The sequence below is a fragment of the Podarcis vaucheri genome, assembly GCF_965113315.1.
Source record: "Podarcis vaucheri genome assembly, chromosome: 5".
NCBI classification, from domain to species: Eukaryota; Metazoa; Chordata; class Lepidosauria; order Squamata; family Lacertidae; genus Podarcis; species Podarcis vaucheri.
This window is the reverse complement of record NC_138763.1, coordinates 65,375,830-65,394,223: the sequence shown is the minus strand read 5'-3', so window position 1 is coordinate 65,394,223 and position 18,394 is coordinate 65,375,830. Positions and strand designations below refer to the sequence as shown.

General features: G+C 48.1%; 1 protein-coding gene across 1 annotated transcript; it reads right to left on the bottom strand.

The window, feature by feature from the left end:
* Positions 1-1,136: 1,136 nt before the first annotated feature.
* On the bottom strand, positions 1,137-17,019 carry HHEX (hematopoietically expressed homeobox). The gene is made up of 4 exons (XM_082223807.1): positions 16,594-17,019; positions 5,646-5,824; positions 4,592-4,642; positions 1,137-2,146 (listed from the first exon to the last, which is right to left on the bottom strand). Exons 1-4 carry the CDS (start codon positions 16,967-16,969, stop codon positions 1,913-1,915), a joined length of 840 nt encoding a protein of 279 aa, XP_082079933.1. The 5' UTR covers positions 16,970-17,019; the 3' UTR covers positions 1,137-1,912.
* Positions 17,020-18,394: the final 1,375 nt, after the last annotated feature.

Sequence of the window (18,394 nt, the reverse complement as noted above, 5' to 3'; positions counted from 1 at the left end):
TTTTGCTTATGTTTTTTGCTGCATCTCTTCTCCAAGGAGCTGAGGACGGCATATATGGTCTCCTTCCTTGCGAATCTTATACCCACAAAAACCCACCCAGTGAGATAAATTAGGTGGTGGCATGCGCTTCATGAGTGAGTGAGGTTTGAACCAAGGTCTCCCCACTCCTAGGCTAACACTCTCACCACAAGCCTCCACAATACACATGTGTATATCCCACAATAGGGAATAATAATTTAGAATAATAGAATGGTAGAGTTGGACAATCCAGCCACCCGCAGGAATCTCAGCTAGATCCTCCTTGACAGATAGCCACCCAACATTCTGCTTATAAACCTTCAAGGAAGGAAAGTTCACCACCTTTCATGGAAGTCTGTTTTACTGTCAAACAGCTCCTACCGTCAGAAAGTTCTTCCTGATGTTTAGTCAGAATCTCCTTTCTTGTAACTTGAAACATTGATTTGAGACCTACCCCCAAGAGCAGGAGAAAACAAGCTTGCTCCCTTTTCCATGTGACAGCCCTTGAGATATTTGAAGATGGCTATCGTATCTTCTCTCAGTCTCCTCTTTTCCAGGCTAAACATACCTAGCTCCTTCAACTGTTCCTCATAAGGCTTGGTTTCCAGACCCTTGATCTTCTTAGTTGCCCTCCTCTGCGGATGTTCCAGCTTGTCAACATTCTTCTTAAAGATAAGGGAGTTCTCTTCCTGCCCATGCCATTGTTCCTTCCCGCACTCATATTCCAATCATTGAAGAACTCACTTCACATAATGCCCACATTGATCTGACCAACAGCATACAAATCAGTATAGCTAACCTGACCCAATAACATCCCACCCACACGCAAACAAAACTTACCGCAGTATACTGAAGGCAAACAACCATGCCCTGGTCCCACAACCTCTCTCACTGCCAATAACTAATAAATGAATAGAAAGAGAACCTACCCACATTACACAAAAACTTGCACATACACCATGTAAAAGAATGAAAGTTTACTACCCCTCCCCCTGCTCTCTCCCCCCACCTCTCTTCTTCCCCAACCTTATACTGCATACAGCATTAATGTCTCACATTGAATATAGCTGATATGTAGAAAGGACTTTAGGAACTGAAAATAGAGACAATGTCCATGCTTTTGTAACCCAAGAGAATCTTTAATAAAAACATTTTTTAAAAAAATCATGATGCCCACATTGGTTTTACATTGTTTTCAGTCAGTGGGGCAGGACTTTGGGGCAGAGGTCAAGGTGACCCCACTGAATGAACCAGAGGGCCCTCAAATGCATTAAGGCTGGTTTACCACCTTTTGAAGTATTCCCATCTGAAGAGCATCCCTGTAAGACCACTGGAATTAAGTGTTAAGTTAAATAATACATGATATGATCGAAGGAGAAAGTCCCACAAGCCCAGCATCTGAAATTACCTAACTGCACCAGTGTTTTCAGGAGATGAAAGTAAGGTTATGTCGATGGTATCTGCTACACTCTCTCCCCACTTTTTGGACCCCTGGGCCCAAAATTCAAAACATTTTGTTTCAGTCCTGCAACATTCAAAAGGTCTTTTTGCAAAGGTTCCATCCCAGAAGTGAAATTCTCCTTGGGGAATCAAAAGGGCCCTTTTCATCCAGTTTGTTTGGTGTGGTTTTTTTTCTCTCAGCCAGTTAAAGGTCTTCAAAGAAGATGTAGTAGTAGTTATATTCCCAGGAGGATATAAAAACTGATCACTGTACAAATCTATCAACAAGCACAGGCTCTTTCCTGTCATTTCAAAGTAAAAAGATCTGCCCCATTTTTCAGGTGATTGTCTCAACAAAAACACTGACTTAGAGTTATATTTCCCCTCCTCATTTTTGTCAAGCCAACTCCTCTTAAAGTGCAAGCAGAGGGAAAGTCCGTCCTCAAGGGGACCACTACTGATGAGGACTATTGAAATAGCCCTTGTCACCTTCAATGTCCACCTCTTGGTCTGAATCATCAGAGATGTCAGTATCCAGCTCTTCCTGGGAGGCCGGTGATGGGGTGTACAGTGGTCTCCCTGGAGAAGTCTCCTTATTGTGGTCGGGACTCAGACAGTCCTCTTGTCTTGGATCCTGGTGGTTGTCCCCACTTTCAGTTTCCTCTTTTTTGCTAGCTTGAGGGTTCTCCTGAAAAAGTCAGGGAGAAAATTTACAATGAAGGATGAAGGAAACACTGCAGCGGTCAAGTAGGAGGGAAGGGAGGCAAGGATAGAGATGTTTATTTATAATAACAATTTTTAACCCTTCCACTATCTCACAGAGATACCAACCAATTAAAATCACAACTATTTTCCTTCTCACAAGTACAGGTGGGGCTGGGGTGAGGGTGATCAGGTAAAAACCCTAGGACCACTTACTTGGTCGCAAGCCCCATGGAACATGGTGGAATTTACATCTAAAACCATGATGATCAGAAGGGTTACATGATTAGGCTGCAATTCTATAGAATACAGTGGTACCTCGAATTAAGAACTTAGTTCGTTCTGGAGGTCCGTTCTTAACCTGAAGCACCACTTTAGCTAATGGGGCCTCCCACTGCCGCCATGCTCCTGGAGCACAATTTCTGTTCTCATCCTGAAGCAAAGTTCTTAACCCGAGGTACTATTTCTGGGTTAGCAGAGTTTGTAACCTGAAGCATCTGTAACCTGAAACATCTGTAACCCGAGGTACTTGCTTACTAGGAAGCAAGTTCCATCCATCTCAAAGGGGCTTACTTCTGAGTAAACATGCATAGGATTGGGCTGCATAGTGTCTGTTTTGGATTGTGGCTGACCATGCCCAAAACTCCTTGGTACTGCATTAGAAATTATTTGTTTTTGATTTTCGTTAACAGATTGTGGAGTTTGTTCAGAGGATGTTGGGATTTTTTTTACTCTTTCCTTCCTTAAAGCAAAGAATGCAGCCTGCCATTTTTGCATATACAGTGGTACCTCAGGTTAAGTACTTAATTCGTTCTGGAGGTCCGTTCTTAACCTGAAACTGTTCTTAACCTGAAGCACCACTTTAGCTAATGGGGCCTCCTGCTGCTGCCGCGCCGCTGGAGCACAATTTCTGTTCTTATCCTGAAGCAAAGTTCTTAACCTGAAGCACTGTTTTTGGGTTAGTGGAGTCTGTAACCTGAAGCGCATGTAACCTGAAGCGTATGTAACCCGAGGTACCACTGTAACCTATGTTCACAGCTCCAGGGAGCATGTTCTATTTCCAACATTGCAGGGTGTTGAACCACATGACCCTCAGGGTTCCTTCCAACTCTGATTCTATCTTAGCACTTCTAAGGGCCACTTTGTCATCTGAATCAGAGCCCCGCTAGGTTTGTCACTGGGAAATGATACTTATGCATACTGAACCCCAAGAAAGCAATGAGCCCATTGACTTGGGCTGCATCACTGGTGTGATCCTAAAGCCGGTTATGATGGTGCAGGAGTTCTGCCTGTTTCACTGGGGGTGCTCAGAAATAAATGACTGGAGGATCACACTCGTTTTCCTAACACGTTCAGTTCATGGGTCAAGCCAGATGAACAGTTAGTCAGGGACAAGGCAGGACTAAGTTCTCTATCCCTCTCAATCTCCAGAGAGCTGTTGCCCTCAGATCCTACTTGTGTGCTTTCCATATGAGAAGAGGATACTGGAATAGGGCCTGATCCAGCAGGGCTCTTCTTATGATTCGGAGCGGCTCCTTTTCCTTTTAATGTGGCCATGTCTTTTTCTAGAGTTCCCAAAATAAGTAACATAATTGGCACCCACTGCAAAGACAGAAAGCAGAGCCAATTCTGGGGTGTGGCAGGGGGAGGAATAAGGTTCATGCTAAACAACAACTCAGAGATCCCAATGGGACGGTTCGTCTTCTTAAGAGTAGTCACCCAGAGTGGCTGGGGCAGCCCAGTTAGATGGGTGGGGTACAAATAAATAAAATAATAATAATAATAATAATAATAATAATAATAATAATAATAATAATAATAGCTGAAGAGGGTAAACAGCCTCCTCAGCATTCTGTGTGTGTGTAAAATGAGGATCCTGGAGTACAGGATCAGGTTTAAGGTGCTGGTTTTAACCTTTAAAGCCCTATACAGCCTAGGACCCTCGTACCTACGGGACCGCCTCTCCAGGTATGTCCCACAGAGAAACTTACGGTCTTCAAACAAAAACATCTTGAAGGTCCCAGGCCACAGAGAGGGTAGGCTGGCCTCAACTAGAGCCAGGGCTTTTTCGGCTGTGGCTCCGATCTGGTGGAACACTCTGTCACAAGAGACCAGGGCCCTGCGGGACTTGACATCTTTCCGCAGGGCCTGCAAGACAGAGCTGTTCCACCAGGCCTTTGGTCAGGGCACAGCCTGACTCCCTCCTTTGGCAATCTTCACAGAACTCTAGCCCAATGGTTGCCATCAATTTGATTTGAATTAATTTTAGAATGAAATGATTTTAGAATGTTGTATTATTTTATTGTTGTTAGCCTCCCTGAGCCCAGCTTCGGCTAGGGAGGGCGGGATATAAATAAAATTTATATTATTATTATTATTATTATTATTATTATTATTATTATTATTATAGGAATAGGAGCATCTCTCTTACCTGCTTTAGACGCCGCCATTTAGCCCGACGATTCTGAAACCAAGTTTTAACCTAAGCAATCCAACAACAGCAAAAAGAGACAAAAGGGGACATTAAAGAGAGACCGATGAAAAGACTACAGTCCTCAATACACCCACAGTGCAATGGCAATCATGCCTCCTCAAGAAGTGGGACCCACTGAGTTGACCAGAGAGCTTATTTCCAATAAAGTTTATACAGGATCACAGCTTTAATTCCACCCCTTCACAGTGGGGCTTGAGACTGCAGTCCTGTGCCATGGGCTCCTGCTGGGAGGAAGAGCATAATAAGAAACCTATGCACACTTGCATGGGAGTAAGCCCTGCTGAAATCACTGAATATTGTTTCCAAGTAGGTACGTATGTGTTTGTACTCTTGCTTCCGAGAGAAATTCAGAGAGGCCAGGCTGCATATTGGGCGTATAGTCTACTCCCTACTTCAAGAAATTGCTCCGGATCTTCCTTTATTGTGATATCAAGTTAAAAAAAAGGGGGGGAGACATTTCTTGGAATTTAGCCTAATTCTTTTTTAAAAATGTATTTTTATTAAAGATTTTCTTGATTTGCAAAGGTATGTGCAATGTCTCTCGTATTTTTTTTCACGTAACACTTTTTTTTAAAAAAACCCCACAACAAATCGGATTCATTTGTTGAGACATTAGGAAGAATAAGGGGAAAGAGGTGGAGGGGGAAAAGATGAGTGGGGGTGGGGTGGGGTCGGGTGGTGATGTTTCTATTTTACTTATTATATGTGGAGTTTTGTGTCAGCGTTGCTTGTGCGGGTTCCTTTGGTGGTGAGAGAGGAATTTAGCCTAATTCGAACCAGTCAATCGTTAGCTGCCAATGTAAAGTGGCCAGGTTTTTTTTAAAAAAAAAAAACCTGTTCCTAAAAACCAAGGTATGTCAATATACGGTAATAATATCATATCATATCAACTGAACCCAGGTGATTGCACCGTTCGGGCACGATCACTAAGGAGGTGAAGGGGAAATAACTGACATTTAGTCGGAATCCGTCTTGGAAGGGTCACCCTCACCTGCCTCTCGCTCAGCTGCAGCATCTTGGCCAGGCGCTTCCTCTCGGGCGGAGAGAGGTACTTCTGCGTCTCGAACTTCTTCTCCAGCTCGATGGTCTGGTCGTTGGAGAAGCGCACCTGGCCCCCTTTCCGCTTGTGCAGCGGCCTCTGCATGAAGGGGCTCCACAGCAGCGGCTTGCCTGCGGGAGACGGAGAGGCGGTGGCGCTGTTAAAACTGCCTCGCAAGGGGAGGCGCCTCGGCGCCCGTGGAGCGTCCAGGGGCAAAGCTTTCCACATCCCCACTTGTGCCAAGATCGCAATCCCCTCTTCGCCGAAATTGACGCCCTCCAGCTACAATTCCTACCTGTCGTCCGCGACAGTGGCGAAGTCTGATTTAATCCGAATTTCCCTCTACTTGATTCAAGCCCATGGAACGTTCCGTTTACCCCATAGAACGTTCAGTTCACCGCATGGAACGTTCACTTCACTCCATAGAACGCTCAGCCGGTTCAACTCCAGGGATATTTAATCTGGAGTAATTTCCAGCTCTCTTCCACCACCGCCGCCCGCAAAACCTCAGTGCCCTTTCTGCTCAGGACTTTGGAACAGAAGTCCAGAGGCGGGTTCAGAATGCGCAGAAGGGCACCCTAAGCGCAGCAGGGCTAGCTCACCATATTTTGACATGTGCACTGCCAACTAAAGAGACAGAGAGAGAGTTGAGCCGGGAGGGCTACCCCATAAAACCAGAATCTGAAAATACTAAGAAATAAATTCCCATGGAGCTAACTTGTACTGAAATGCCTATTTGATGCAGGCGAAGGGGTAGTGCGAAAAACCTTAGCCACCTTTTATTCACTCTTATTCTACTTTTTATTTTGGAAATCCGTGCAAACGGCATACATCGAATGAATTCTCCCAAGAAGGTGCCCGAAGACAACACACGCAACAACTTTTGATCCTTTCTTCTTTTTTTGTAACTTCAACGCGCGCCTCTTCGACACTACGGTGTGAAGCGGTCTATCAACCGTTGAAATGAATGAATGAGCAAGATCCGTAAAAAGACGCTTAAGAGGGGGCTGATGCTTATTGAACTCCCTTGAGCTCAATGGGGCCGAGTTCCCAGCAGGTGCAGAATGGATCATTTCTTCGCAAAGGCTAATAAATACACCGTTGTTAGCAAATGGGTCCCACTTTTCGTCCTTCCCTTCACACGAACGTCGTTCGTGCACTTTTGCTTAAAGAGAGAGCCACGTTCCCATACTTTAACCGCTCACTTCTTTCAGGCGCCACTCCGATTTCTGGGTACGCTCGCCCAGCGTTTACACGAGCAGCGCAGGCCAACTCAAGGAGAAGCCGCGGGAGACCCAGACGACTCTTTCCTGTTCCAAGGACTGTATTCCCTTCCAGCGATGCCGACGCAGATATAATAAAAAGGGATCCCGCCTTGCCTGATTGGCTTCTCCCCGCTTTCTAGATCCATGGTCCCGGTCACTTCGACTGAAGCCCGGGACATATCGAGGAAAGGGCGGCGTTTTCCGATTGGGCCAGCTCAAACACCTCTTTTCCTGCACCCAGCCTAATCAAACTGGCATGAATTACCCCAAAGTAATCCTCCATCCTATGATTAGGCTCTGCCTTTTACGACGCAGCCAGTGTTTAGTTGACTCCCTGACGGTGAAATACTTTTGCGGTGCTACCACTACCCAAAAGCAAACTTAAATCGGAGTCAGCCCCATTGAGTACAGCCGGACTTTCTGCTGAGTGAAAATGTCCAGGATCGCACCGTCAATTAAATAATCTAATTGATCAATTAATTAAGAAACTTAAAGGGGGAATGAGCCACCACTGAGTTCTTTCGGAATTCCTGCTGAATGAAAATATTTTCCATCAGCAATTAATAAATCGCCGGTCTAGGAGACGATACCGCAATACAGTGCCTTTTGGAGACATTGAAGGAAGTTCAAAACAGCTGACATGTTAAGAAACAAAAGTCATCACTTATTATCAGAAGAAGAAAAAAAAACCTTCTGTGTTTCATTCCCTGTTACGGTGACATACCTGAACCAACATTTTCTAGATTGATTCAGGTGTTACTGTAGGAGGGAATGAAAAATATACACCTGTTCATCGCTTCCTATGCACACACTCACACACTTGTATGTGTTTGTACATACATATATGTGTACGCACACACAAAAGCAGGCTTCCTATACACTGTACCTTTAAAGTGCATTCAAATCACATTACCACCACGGGAACTGTAGTACCCACCCGGGCTACAATTCCTAGCACCTTCGCTTCCCAGAATTCCGGTCGGAGTGACTTTGCATGTGCTTTAAAGGTATATAGCTTCTACATACACTCACAACAAAAGTATCCTGAAATCGCTTGCCAAGGGGCTAGTAAATGCCTTTTGGGATTCAAATAGCCCTCTGAGGTTGAAACCAACCGGGACGCGGGTCCTTAACTGAAAGCTGGGGGCGGGCAAAGTGAGTCACAAGATTCCAAACCGGAGTCACTAATCCGGGGCGGCTAATCCGCGGTTGTGAGGTCGGTGCTGCGCCCGGAGCCGCCTGGGGTTCCTCGCGGCTTCACTTTCCGCTCGAGCCTCCCCCGATTTGTCACATCAGCCAGAGGGCAGTTTAAGCCGCTCTCCGCAATGGGCTGATGGCAACATTTCCGCCAATGTGTTTCCTGTTGGTCTCTCTTGCTCAGAAGAAGAAGAAACACCCAAGGTTTCCTCTCGGCTCTCTCGCGCCCAAGGAAGCCGCCTCCCAAGGCAAATCAAGGCTCCCCGCAAGCAGAGCGCGGCCAGCGCAGCGCAGGCCGGAGCCGGAGACGCGCAGACCCGGAGGCGGCGCGCCCACCCCTCGCCAGCCAGCCTTGAAACCCCCGGGGCTTTCCTCTCTGCTCCGTCCCTAGCAGAGAGGTCTCGGAGACTTCCGAACGCGAAGTTTCCACTTAGCGACCGCGTCTAACAGCGGTCCGCCATTGGTTAGTAAACACCATTTTTAGTTGATTAATTCGATGGGTTATTATTACACGGGCGCACCCGCCTTTCTTCCCAGGGACTCAAGGCGGTGCCTGTGGGGTAGGTTAGGCTGAGAGGCTGTGGGTGGCCCAAGGTTATCCAGTGAGCTACAGTTGCCGAGTATGGATTGGCCCGCTGGTCTCCCAAGGTCCTAGTGCAACGCTCTAACCACTACTACACCATATTGGCTTTTTTATTTTATTGTAGATCGCAGCTAAGATAGGCGCATCTAAACCCCTTCGAAAGTCATCTGAAACGATCTGCACTTCTTGTGACATTTCGGACACTTAATTATACCTCGTGCGCACTTTGTTTCCGCAGTTCTTAATCCACGTGAAGGGAACCTTTGGCTCTCCAGATATTGCTGGACTACAACTCGCGAGTTCTATACATGAAGAAAAAATTCTGTTCACACGCTTAGAAAATTGGCATCATCTTGATGGTCTTTTTCTCGGTGTTTATTTTATTTTATTATTTTATTATTTTTTTATTATTTTTTTATTTTATTCTTGCGGGGGCGCAATTAGTGCCAGCACCGTCCGTTAAGAGTTTGGGTGTAATCTTCGACACCTCCCTTACCATGGAGGCGCAGATTGCAGCTATAACAAAGGCGGCATTTTTCCATCTCCGCCAAGCTAAGCAGTTGGCTCCTTACCTCTCTCGCCCTGACCTAGCCACTGTGATCCACGCGACGGTCACCTCCAGACTGGATTATTGTAACTCGCTCTATGTGGGGCTGCCCTTGAGACTGACCCAGAAACTCCAGCGGGTGCAGAATGCTGCAGCGAGACTCCTTACGAGGTCTTCGCTGCGAGATCACATTCACCCGGTGCTATACCAGCTGCACTGGCTCCCGGTGGAGTACAGGATCAGGTTTAAGGTGCTGGTTTTAACCTTTAAAGCCCTATATGGCCTAGGACCCTCGTACCTACGGGACCGCCTCTCCTGGTATGCCCCACAGAGAAACCTACGGTCTTCAAATAAAAACATCTTGAAGGCCCCAGGCCACAGAGAAGTTAGGCTGGCCTCAACTAGAGCCAGGGCTTTTTCGGCTGTGGCTCCGATCTGGTGGAACACTCTGTCACAAGAGACCAGGGCCCTGCGGGACTTGACATCTTTCCGCAGGGCCTGCAAGACAGAGCTGTTCCACCAGGCCTTTGGCCAGGGCACAGCCTGACTCACTCCCTCGGCAATCTTCGCAGAGCTCTGGCCCAATGGTTGCTAGTGGCTTGAATTAATTAATTTTTATAATGAATGATTTTAGAATGTTGTTTATGTTGTACTTTTGTACTGTTTTATTGTTGTTAGCCGCCCTGAGCCCGGCTTCGGCTGGGGAGGGCGGGATATAAATAAAATTTATTATTATTATTATTATTATTATTATTATTATTATTATTATTATTAACAAGCTACTGCTTTATTCTACTCTTTCATCGATTGCATTAAAAAAAGAAAAAGGTTCCTGAAGCAACTTGAAGAATAACGAGTTTATTACCGTTATCCGCGGATTTAAACCCACTTCCTCAGATGCATGCAGTCAGCTACATAAAGGGAAAAATTGTAAGGTGGGAGCTGAATGGCAATGAGATGCGAACATTACAGTCTGTGACAATCACAGCTTGAATGTACTGTATACTGTATTCAAACATCTTTTACAGCAGGCATGGCCAAACTTGGCCCTCCAGATGTTTTGGCACTACAGTTCCCATCATCCCTGACCACTGGTCCTGTTAGCTAGGGGTGATGGGAGTTGTAGTCCCAAAACATCTGGAGGGCCAAGTTTGGTTATGCCTGTTTTACAGAAACAGATTAGTGGTCATGTGTTCGGCACATAATCGTATCAACACCCTAGTGGGGGTCTGGGAACCATTCGCAAGGAACGGCAATAGGTAGCACAGATACCAGGGCAGATGGATAAACCTAATTAACAAATGTAGTGTATAATAATTCATTCGTCCCAGTTTTCGCCCACAAGAGGACGGAAGGACGGTCCCGTAGGTATTCCAGATCAACAGCACAGTCCTGGGCGCTTACTAAACAGGCAAAGCTGCAATCCACCGCACACGAATGTGGGAATAAGCCCCAACTAGCGTTGCATAGACGTGTTAGAGAATTGCACTGCCAGTGCAAATATTGTTTAAGCCGGACACTTAAATGTGGGTGTTTCTTGGAGAGGGGGACGTGAACGTTCTAGCTGTTTGTTCAAAGCATTTTGCTGCTTTCATTGTGGATTGCTTTGTGGATTTTTAAAGGAATCGTTATATCTATATCATCTGTCTCTGTATCTAGATTTTACAGAACTGATGCTTATGCTCATAAAAATGGTTTTAAGCAGCTTGGAGCCCTTACGCGTGTGCGACTCGTAAATTAATTCAAGATAAGTAATAAGATCATTTTTAAAGTGGTGCTTGTACACTGGGAGGGAAAGGGAAAGTGGAATATGCTTTGAATCCATGGAGCGCGCTTGCTTGCGTTTAGACTTGATGCCACAAATCCTGAAGTGCACGCGCTTAATCGGAGGAGGGGGCCCCACAGGCCTTAGCACTAGACAGTGGCGTAGCGTGGGGGGTGCAGGGGGGGCCCGGCCGCACCGGGCGCAACATCTGGGGGTTAGGGTTAGGGGGCGCAAATCCACGGGTTAGGGGGCGCAAATTACTTGCCTTGCCCCGGGTGCTGACAAGCCACGTTACGCCACTGGCACTAGAGCACGTCATAGGTTTGCCCTGCAAGGACGGGGAGTCCTCATTGTTTTAACGGAGCCCCGGGTCTTTAACGACCAAGCCCGATTCGCCTAGGCAGGAATGAACGCGCGTTTGAACGGCGTCCTCACGAGCTCGGCAATATAGGAAGAGGCAGATTTCGGTGTCAAGGGATCCCGAGGCACCTGACGCCACGGCAGATTCTCTGGAAATCGCTGGAAATGTCCAACGTAAAAGCTAGACGGGCGCGCTTAGTCAGATGTACCGGTAAATTTCATTTTAACTGGCGGGCTTTCCCTCCATCTAAATGAGCTACAAGGCAGAAACCTTTGAACGAGCAGATTTGTCTCATGATCCTAAGCTCATTGACCTGGATGTCATTTTCAGGTTTAAGTTCCGCAAAAATAACGTGATAAACACAGAACCAGCGGGATTCCTTTCCAAACAATGAAGATCGAAATAACAATAATCATCCCTAGCTATTATACAACGTTTTCAACGTGCAAAGTCGTATGTATTATCATGGGCGTAGCCAAGGTTTTTGTTAGGGGGGCAGAACCTCAGTTAGCCATGTATTTTTATTGATTTAGGGGGATCAGCTGCCCCTCCCTGCCCCCCCGGCTACGCCCATTGGTTTTATATATAGGCCACCCGTGCAACGAACCTATAGATTTCCATTAACTGGTTGGTTGGTTGGTTTGAGTAGGAAGATGAGACAAATTATTAAAAATATGGTATCACGCAAAAATCCAAATACTTTGGTTTGTTGAACGAGATGTAAACCAGTTTAAGTGGAAGCACGCGGAACTCCACCCACGGAGTCCGTATCCCCAAATCTTAATGAAGGCACCTCCATTCAGTTTCCTCTGGATTAAATTCGAGGTGACTTCGATTCTGGTGCACAACAACACCCCATCCCTTTAAAGGGTTATTTTTTAACCGGGGTTTTAGGCAGTGCAGTTCTGCACAGGGTCTACTCAGAAATTAAGTTCTTCGGAGTTCAGGGAACTTACTCCCAAGGAAGCGTGTGCAGGACTGCAGCCTAGGCTCGTTTAATTCAATGGAATTGACTTCCACGTGATTTAGGGTTGCTTCCTCACGGAAGTGGAGGACAAGAACTGTGTAAGAGGAAGCAGAGAAGAGCCTTTAGTTTAGCGTCTGCTGCCAAGCAAGCTTGGGGGCAAAACTCCCGTTGAAACACATGGATTTGTTTTCGTCTCCACGCAAGCGGTTTTGTTTGTTTTTTACTATGGCAGGGTGGTGCAGTGGTTAGAGTACTGGACTAGAACCCGTGTGACCAGGGTTCAAATTAGCCATAAAGCTCACCGGGTGAATGACCCTGCCCGCGTCTCTCAGCCTAACCTACTTTACAGCGTTGTTAAGGATAAAATAAAGAGAATCATATATCTTGGAGCGGGGGAGCAGGATAAAAATTGTAGCAATTAATTGCTACATTCAATTAATTGGTACGTTCTGCATCATATCAAATAATACAAAAACAGTTTGTGTGTGTGCATAAAGAGAGAGAAAGCGTGGGTCTTCAAAAACAGCAGTTTCCCCGTTTGTATAACGGGAAATCATTATTTCCTGAGGTGGGCTCGCTATTCCAGTGTTGCCGCAAGAAAACTATTTGACTCTGGCGCTTTCAAAGTTTTTCCATGAATTTAAGAGCGCACTACTGGCCCTGTTGAATCAGACCAAAGAAAGTTCCACCTAGACCTGCGGATCTGGGGCCTTTACAAGTGCCGCATAATTATCCATCGGCAGAGAGTACCCTGAGAGTACACTCCCTGCCGATTGAAAAGTAGGTAGGCTCCTCCGCTGTTTTCAGCGCCTGCTTAAAACTTTCCTTTTTTGTTGCAGCTCGGACGTGTGATTTTAGTAGGCATAAGGTTTTTTTTAAAAAAATACCGATCTGTATTTGAATTAAAAAAATATATAACTTATTTCATTTCATTTCTAATTAGCATTTCAAAGGTATATTTTAGACTTGTACACCGCGCAGAGGTCTTTCGTTCTACTAAGCGGTGTATAAATTTTGGTCGATAAGATAGAACAACCGTTCCGTCCTCAGCAGCAGTCAGGCTTCTGAGAAGCAGGATCTCGCCTTGGCTCGTTGCTCGCCCCCAGCGTCCCCATAACCAGCTTCGGTCCATCAAGGGCAGCCAAACTGATATCCTCCCGGATGTTAAGGACTACAACTCCCATCAGCCCCACCCAGCATGGTCTAGAACGATGGGAGTTGTAATCCTAAAAAATATGGCGGGCACCATATTGGGTGCTCTTGCAATCTATGGCCACCCTCACAAGCAGCCCTGCGAGGTCGGCTGCTTCTTCCATTACTACGGTGCTGTTTCCCGTGCTTGGCTTCTGTGGGATTTATCGGCTGCCTAAAATCGCAGCCAGGAAACAATAACAGACCAATCCTATGCATGATCACTCGGAAAGAAACTCTATGCCTGTAATCCACTCAGATGCCTGTAATCCATTCGGATGTCTATAATCCACTCGGAAACCAAAGCTCACGCAGACTAAGCCGTTTCCCTTAAATATATTTCTATTTCTATATATAATTCATGTCTAACGCGATCCTAACGACGTTTACGGAAATCAGTGTAATCTACCATTGCTACTGTGCAGTTTAGGATTGCAGCATGAGTATGAAGCAGCGGAAACGGGAGGTGGGATGTTTATCCATAACATTTTGGACGGCACGCACAATATACATCTAAAGCGTATTTAAAGCACATTACTTTCCCCCAAAGAATCCTGGGAACCGTAGTTTAAGGGTGCTGGGAATTGTAGCTCGGGTGCAAACAAACTAGAGTTCCCGGGATTTGGGAGGGGAATCAATGTGGCTTAAAAGTACGCAGGCTAGTAAGGTCATGAAACACATCGCTTCAGAAGGCGGCTGCCCTCCTACGCCGATCCACTTGGCAGAAAGCCCCCTTAGGAGACAGAAGGCTTACTTTCAAGTAAACAGGCCCCGCATCGGGAGTTTATCCTACGCCATAATAAGGAGAGCGGGCGCCCGAGTTTCAAAGGGCCTCACATCCCCTCACCCTGTCGGTCGGTGTTTGTGTTTCTGTCTGGCCGAAGCCTTTGAAAAATGCAAAAAACATTGTTATTCAAGATTTCGTTTGCGTCAGGCCTTAGTAATTCTGGTGAAAACAGGCTTCTTTTTTCTGCATGTGCTGATTTTTTTTAAGGAAGCAACGAGTTATTTTAGCTGTCATAAAGCCCCATCCCACACAGAGGAAATGAACAATATCAGAAAAACGGATCCGGGCTATCAGAAGCCGAGTGTTTCCTGAATTTGTCTGTATTGAGGATGTCGATAAAATAATCAGCAGTGTGCACGACTCCCGGGGAAGAGCCTGCTCCGGGCGGCCAGGAAAACACTTAACAGCTTCTGAACCCAGATTTACTCCTATCAAGAGCTCAAGATATCCTGTATGAACGGAAAGGGTCAGCCAACCCGCTCTCAGACAGCACGAATTCGAGCCAATCCTGCAAATCTTAGACGTTGCAAGGTCTGCTGGCGGCCTGCGGTGACTGGGGGGCGGGAAGGGGAAGGAGGGAGAGAGAATCGGGGCCCTCACAAGCTTCAGTTTTACACCATATGGGGCACAACCTCCCCTCTTCCGGTTCGAAAGAGAAACAAGCGCAAATATAGACAAATAATCGAGAAATCGTAAATCCGTTTCGCCTCCGGAGTGACCCCGCTTTTGCAAACCACCTGAACTTCAACCCGTTAGGCTGCATCCCTGCTTGGAGGAAAGGTTTTTTGAAGTCGATGGCACTTAAACTGGCCATGATTAAGGTAAGTCAGTTCCATTCATTTCAGCAAGAAATGAATCTGGAGCAAGACTGAAAGCCCGGAGGATTCCGCGCCTGTTGCAACTGGAAGTCGAATCCCGCGGCTCCGAAGCGAGCAAGTCCACCAGCGCGAGAGAGATCGCAGCGGACTAACCGCGCACACCCCAGCCTCCGATCCGAATTAACACCTAGAGAAATGCTTTTGAGTCGAATCGGTGCCCAAAAGAAAGAAGAAGCGTTCGGCCTGCGCGCTCCCTCGTCCTAAGGCCCATCCGACGCCGCGGAGCTGACTTCCGAGTAAGCACGCCTTGGCGAAGGAGGAGTGACAAGATCCGACGTTTCTAAACGCACGTACTTAATTCCCAGCAAATCCTCCTGCACTCCAGATCGGATCGTGCAGGAGAACAGCGCGGACACACCCTGCGCGGGGCTGGCTGCTGCTGCTGCAGCGGAGCGCCACCCAGTCCCGGCTACGGCGGCGGGGCGCCTAAGCTCGCTCTTTCACTGCCCCGCCACAAACCATAGTGTCTCCCTTGCAGCCTCGTTAATCAGTTGCAGCAAAAAACAACAACCCCAAAAGGTTTAGCACGACGGTGACCCCTCAGAGATCAAGGCTGCAAAGTCCTCGGAGCCCCCAGCAGAAAGCCAGGGGACTATGAGTCAACATGCACAGGCTTGCACGCTTCGTGCAAAAGCAAGAGGCCAGCTGGGGCTTCATGTTTCGTCCACTTCCCTGGGTTCTCTGGCCCACGAAAGCTGGTGCCGCAAAACCCGGGTCCTTTAAGGGTCCACAAGCACACGCACCGATTTCAAAAGCCCTCCAAAGGCCGCGGAAGAAGCTGAGCTAGTCTTGTCACATTTGCCGTGGAGGCGCTCGATTCCTCTCGGAAGGCCTAAGGCCCAGGAGGAGCTGATTTTTTCCTTTTCCTCCAGAATCATCTGCACTCTTCAGTGCAACTTCTATACTGCCCAACCTACTCAGAAACGTTTGGGATCCAATAGTCACTGACTCGCTCCTCGGCTATTCTAATTTAAATATATATATATTAAAAAGCTTAGCTTGGTCCTTCTTTGACAACCAAGTAAGTTTCCAACTCGGAAGCCCGTTGTCCTCACCACGATCTCAATCATTCCTCTGGATTTTTGGGAGCGCCGGCTTAAGACGCGTGGTAAGTGGGTCAACTGACCGCGGGGTAAGGGGACCAGGAGGTTAGGGGCTGGGGAGAGGACCCCATACCTTCCCCAATCCTCTCCCCGCCCCGGCCCCTTAATTGGTCTATGAATCCCATCCTTCTTGACCAGGAGCCAGCAGATCTGGGAGCGCAACCAATGTGGAAAGCCCCTGGCTTCTTACCCCGGGGTTGCGAGCGCCCCCTCCCTGCACTCCCCCCCCCCGCTTCCCTCGGCCTGCGCCGCTTACCCAGGGGGTCGTGGCGGATGAGGGCGTGCGCGTAGTCGCTGACGGCGCGGGGGAACGGGTAGAGCGGGGCTCCGGCGGGCGCGCCGTAGGGGCCCGCCCCGTAGGTGGCGGCAGCGGCCAGGTGGTGCGAGAAGGCCGGGTGGATCGGGGTGGGCTCGTAGATCGGGGTCCGGTAGGAGGCCCCCGCCACCAGGCTGGTGAAGGACGAGTTGGGGGACGGCAGCGTGGGCGGAGGAGGAGGCGGCGGCGGCTGCGCGGGGTGGGGGAGCCCCGTCGGGGCGCCCCTGCCCAGGATGTCCTCGATGTAGAAGGGCGTGGGGTGCACGGGCTGCAGCAGCGGGGTGGGCGCGTACAGGGCGGGCGGCTGGTACTGCATGGTCGCGATCCTGGCACCTCGCTCTCGCGCCAGCCCTGCTGCCCCAGGCGCTGGGAAGTTTGCTCTGAGTCTTCCCTCCGGGCAGCAGGTTTCAATCGGAGGGGGCGGGCCCGCCTCATGTCAGGCCGCCGGCTAGCCAATGAGGGCGCTGGGCAAGCGGGTAAGCCACGCCCATCGCCTGTGGCCAATCCTCCCCCCTCCCCTTCTCCAACCCCACGGTGCCAATCCACAGCAGCTGATGGAGCGGCCGCAGAGCGAATCCACAAGGGAAAGTGGGGCGGAGGGGGTTGCCCAGAGGATCAGTCCGAGGCCCCAGCTACGCTCCTAAGTGGTTCTTGACAGCAAGAGGGACAGTGAGAGGAAAAAGTACTTGATCCCCTGCTAAATTTGCCCGTTTGCCCTCTGATGAAGAAGTGACCAGTCCATAATTTTAATGGTAGGTTTATTGTAGCTGTGAGAGACAGAAGAACAACAGGGAAGAAACCCAGAAGTCAAAAGTCAGAGATTGATGTGCATTACAATGAGTGAAAGAAGTATTTGATCCCCTATCAACCAGCCAGATGTCAGGCTACCTGGTATCTTCACTGTATGTAACGAGCTGAGATTAGAAGCACCTCCTGTAAGGGAGAGGTCTTACCTGTCATCCCAGTTCGTTACAGTACCTGTACAAAAGACACCTATCGATAGAAGCAATCAGTCCAGCAGATTCCAAAGTAGCTACCATGACCAAGACCAAAGAGCTGTCCAAGGATGTGAGGGACAAGATTGTAGACCTACACAAGGCTGGACTGGGCTACAAGACTATTGCCAAGCAGCTTGGTGGTGAGAAGGTGACAACAGGTGGTGCAATAATTCGCAAATGGAAGAAATACCAAATAACTGTCAGCCTCCCTCGGTCTGGGGCTCCATGCAAGATCTCATCTTGTGGAGTTGCAATGATCATGAGAATGGTGATGAAGCAGCCCAGAACTACACAAGGGGAACTTGTCAATGCTCTCAGGGCAACTGGGACCATAGTCACCATGAAAACCCTGATCTAGATGGCTGGATCCTGCCCGCGGCAGCCTTTTTGAAGGGCTTCCCTCCGCCTCCTCTGCATTCTTTCTACCACCAAGCTTTGCCCGGATCCTGTGTGCTCATAGTGGTTGGTTCAATGCTACCTGTCGCCTGAACAGTCAGAATGGATGCATTTTGACCTGGGAGTAATTCTAGCTGAGTTCAATGGGACTCCTAAGTAAAGGTGCACAAAATTCCAGTGGGATTTTGCCAGCACGGTTTGGGAACCAAACCTTGGGGGGGGGGTCCCTTCTTTTGCACCTCTTCTGTAACAACCTAGAGGGGGGAGGGGAAATATGTGTCCGAGACACATTTTCTTGCCTTGGAAGCCGCTTCATCCTCTAAGGCAGCTTACTCTGATTACCGCAG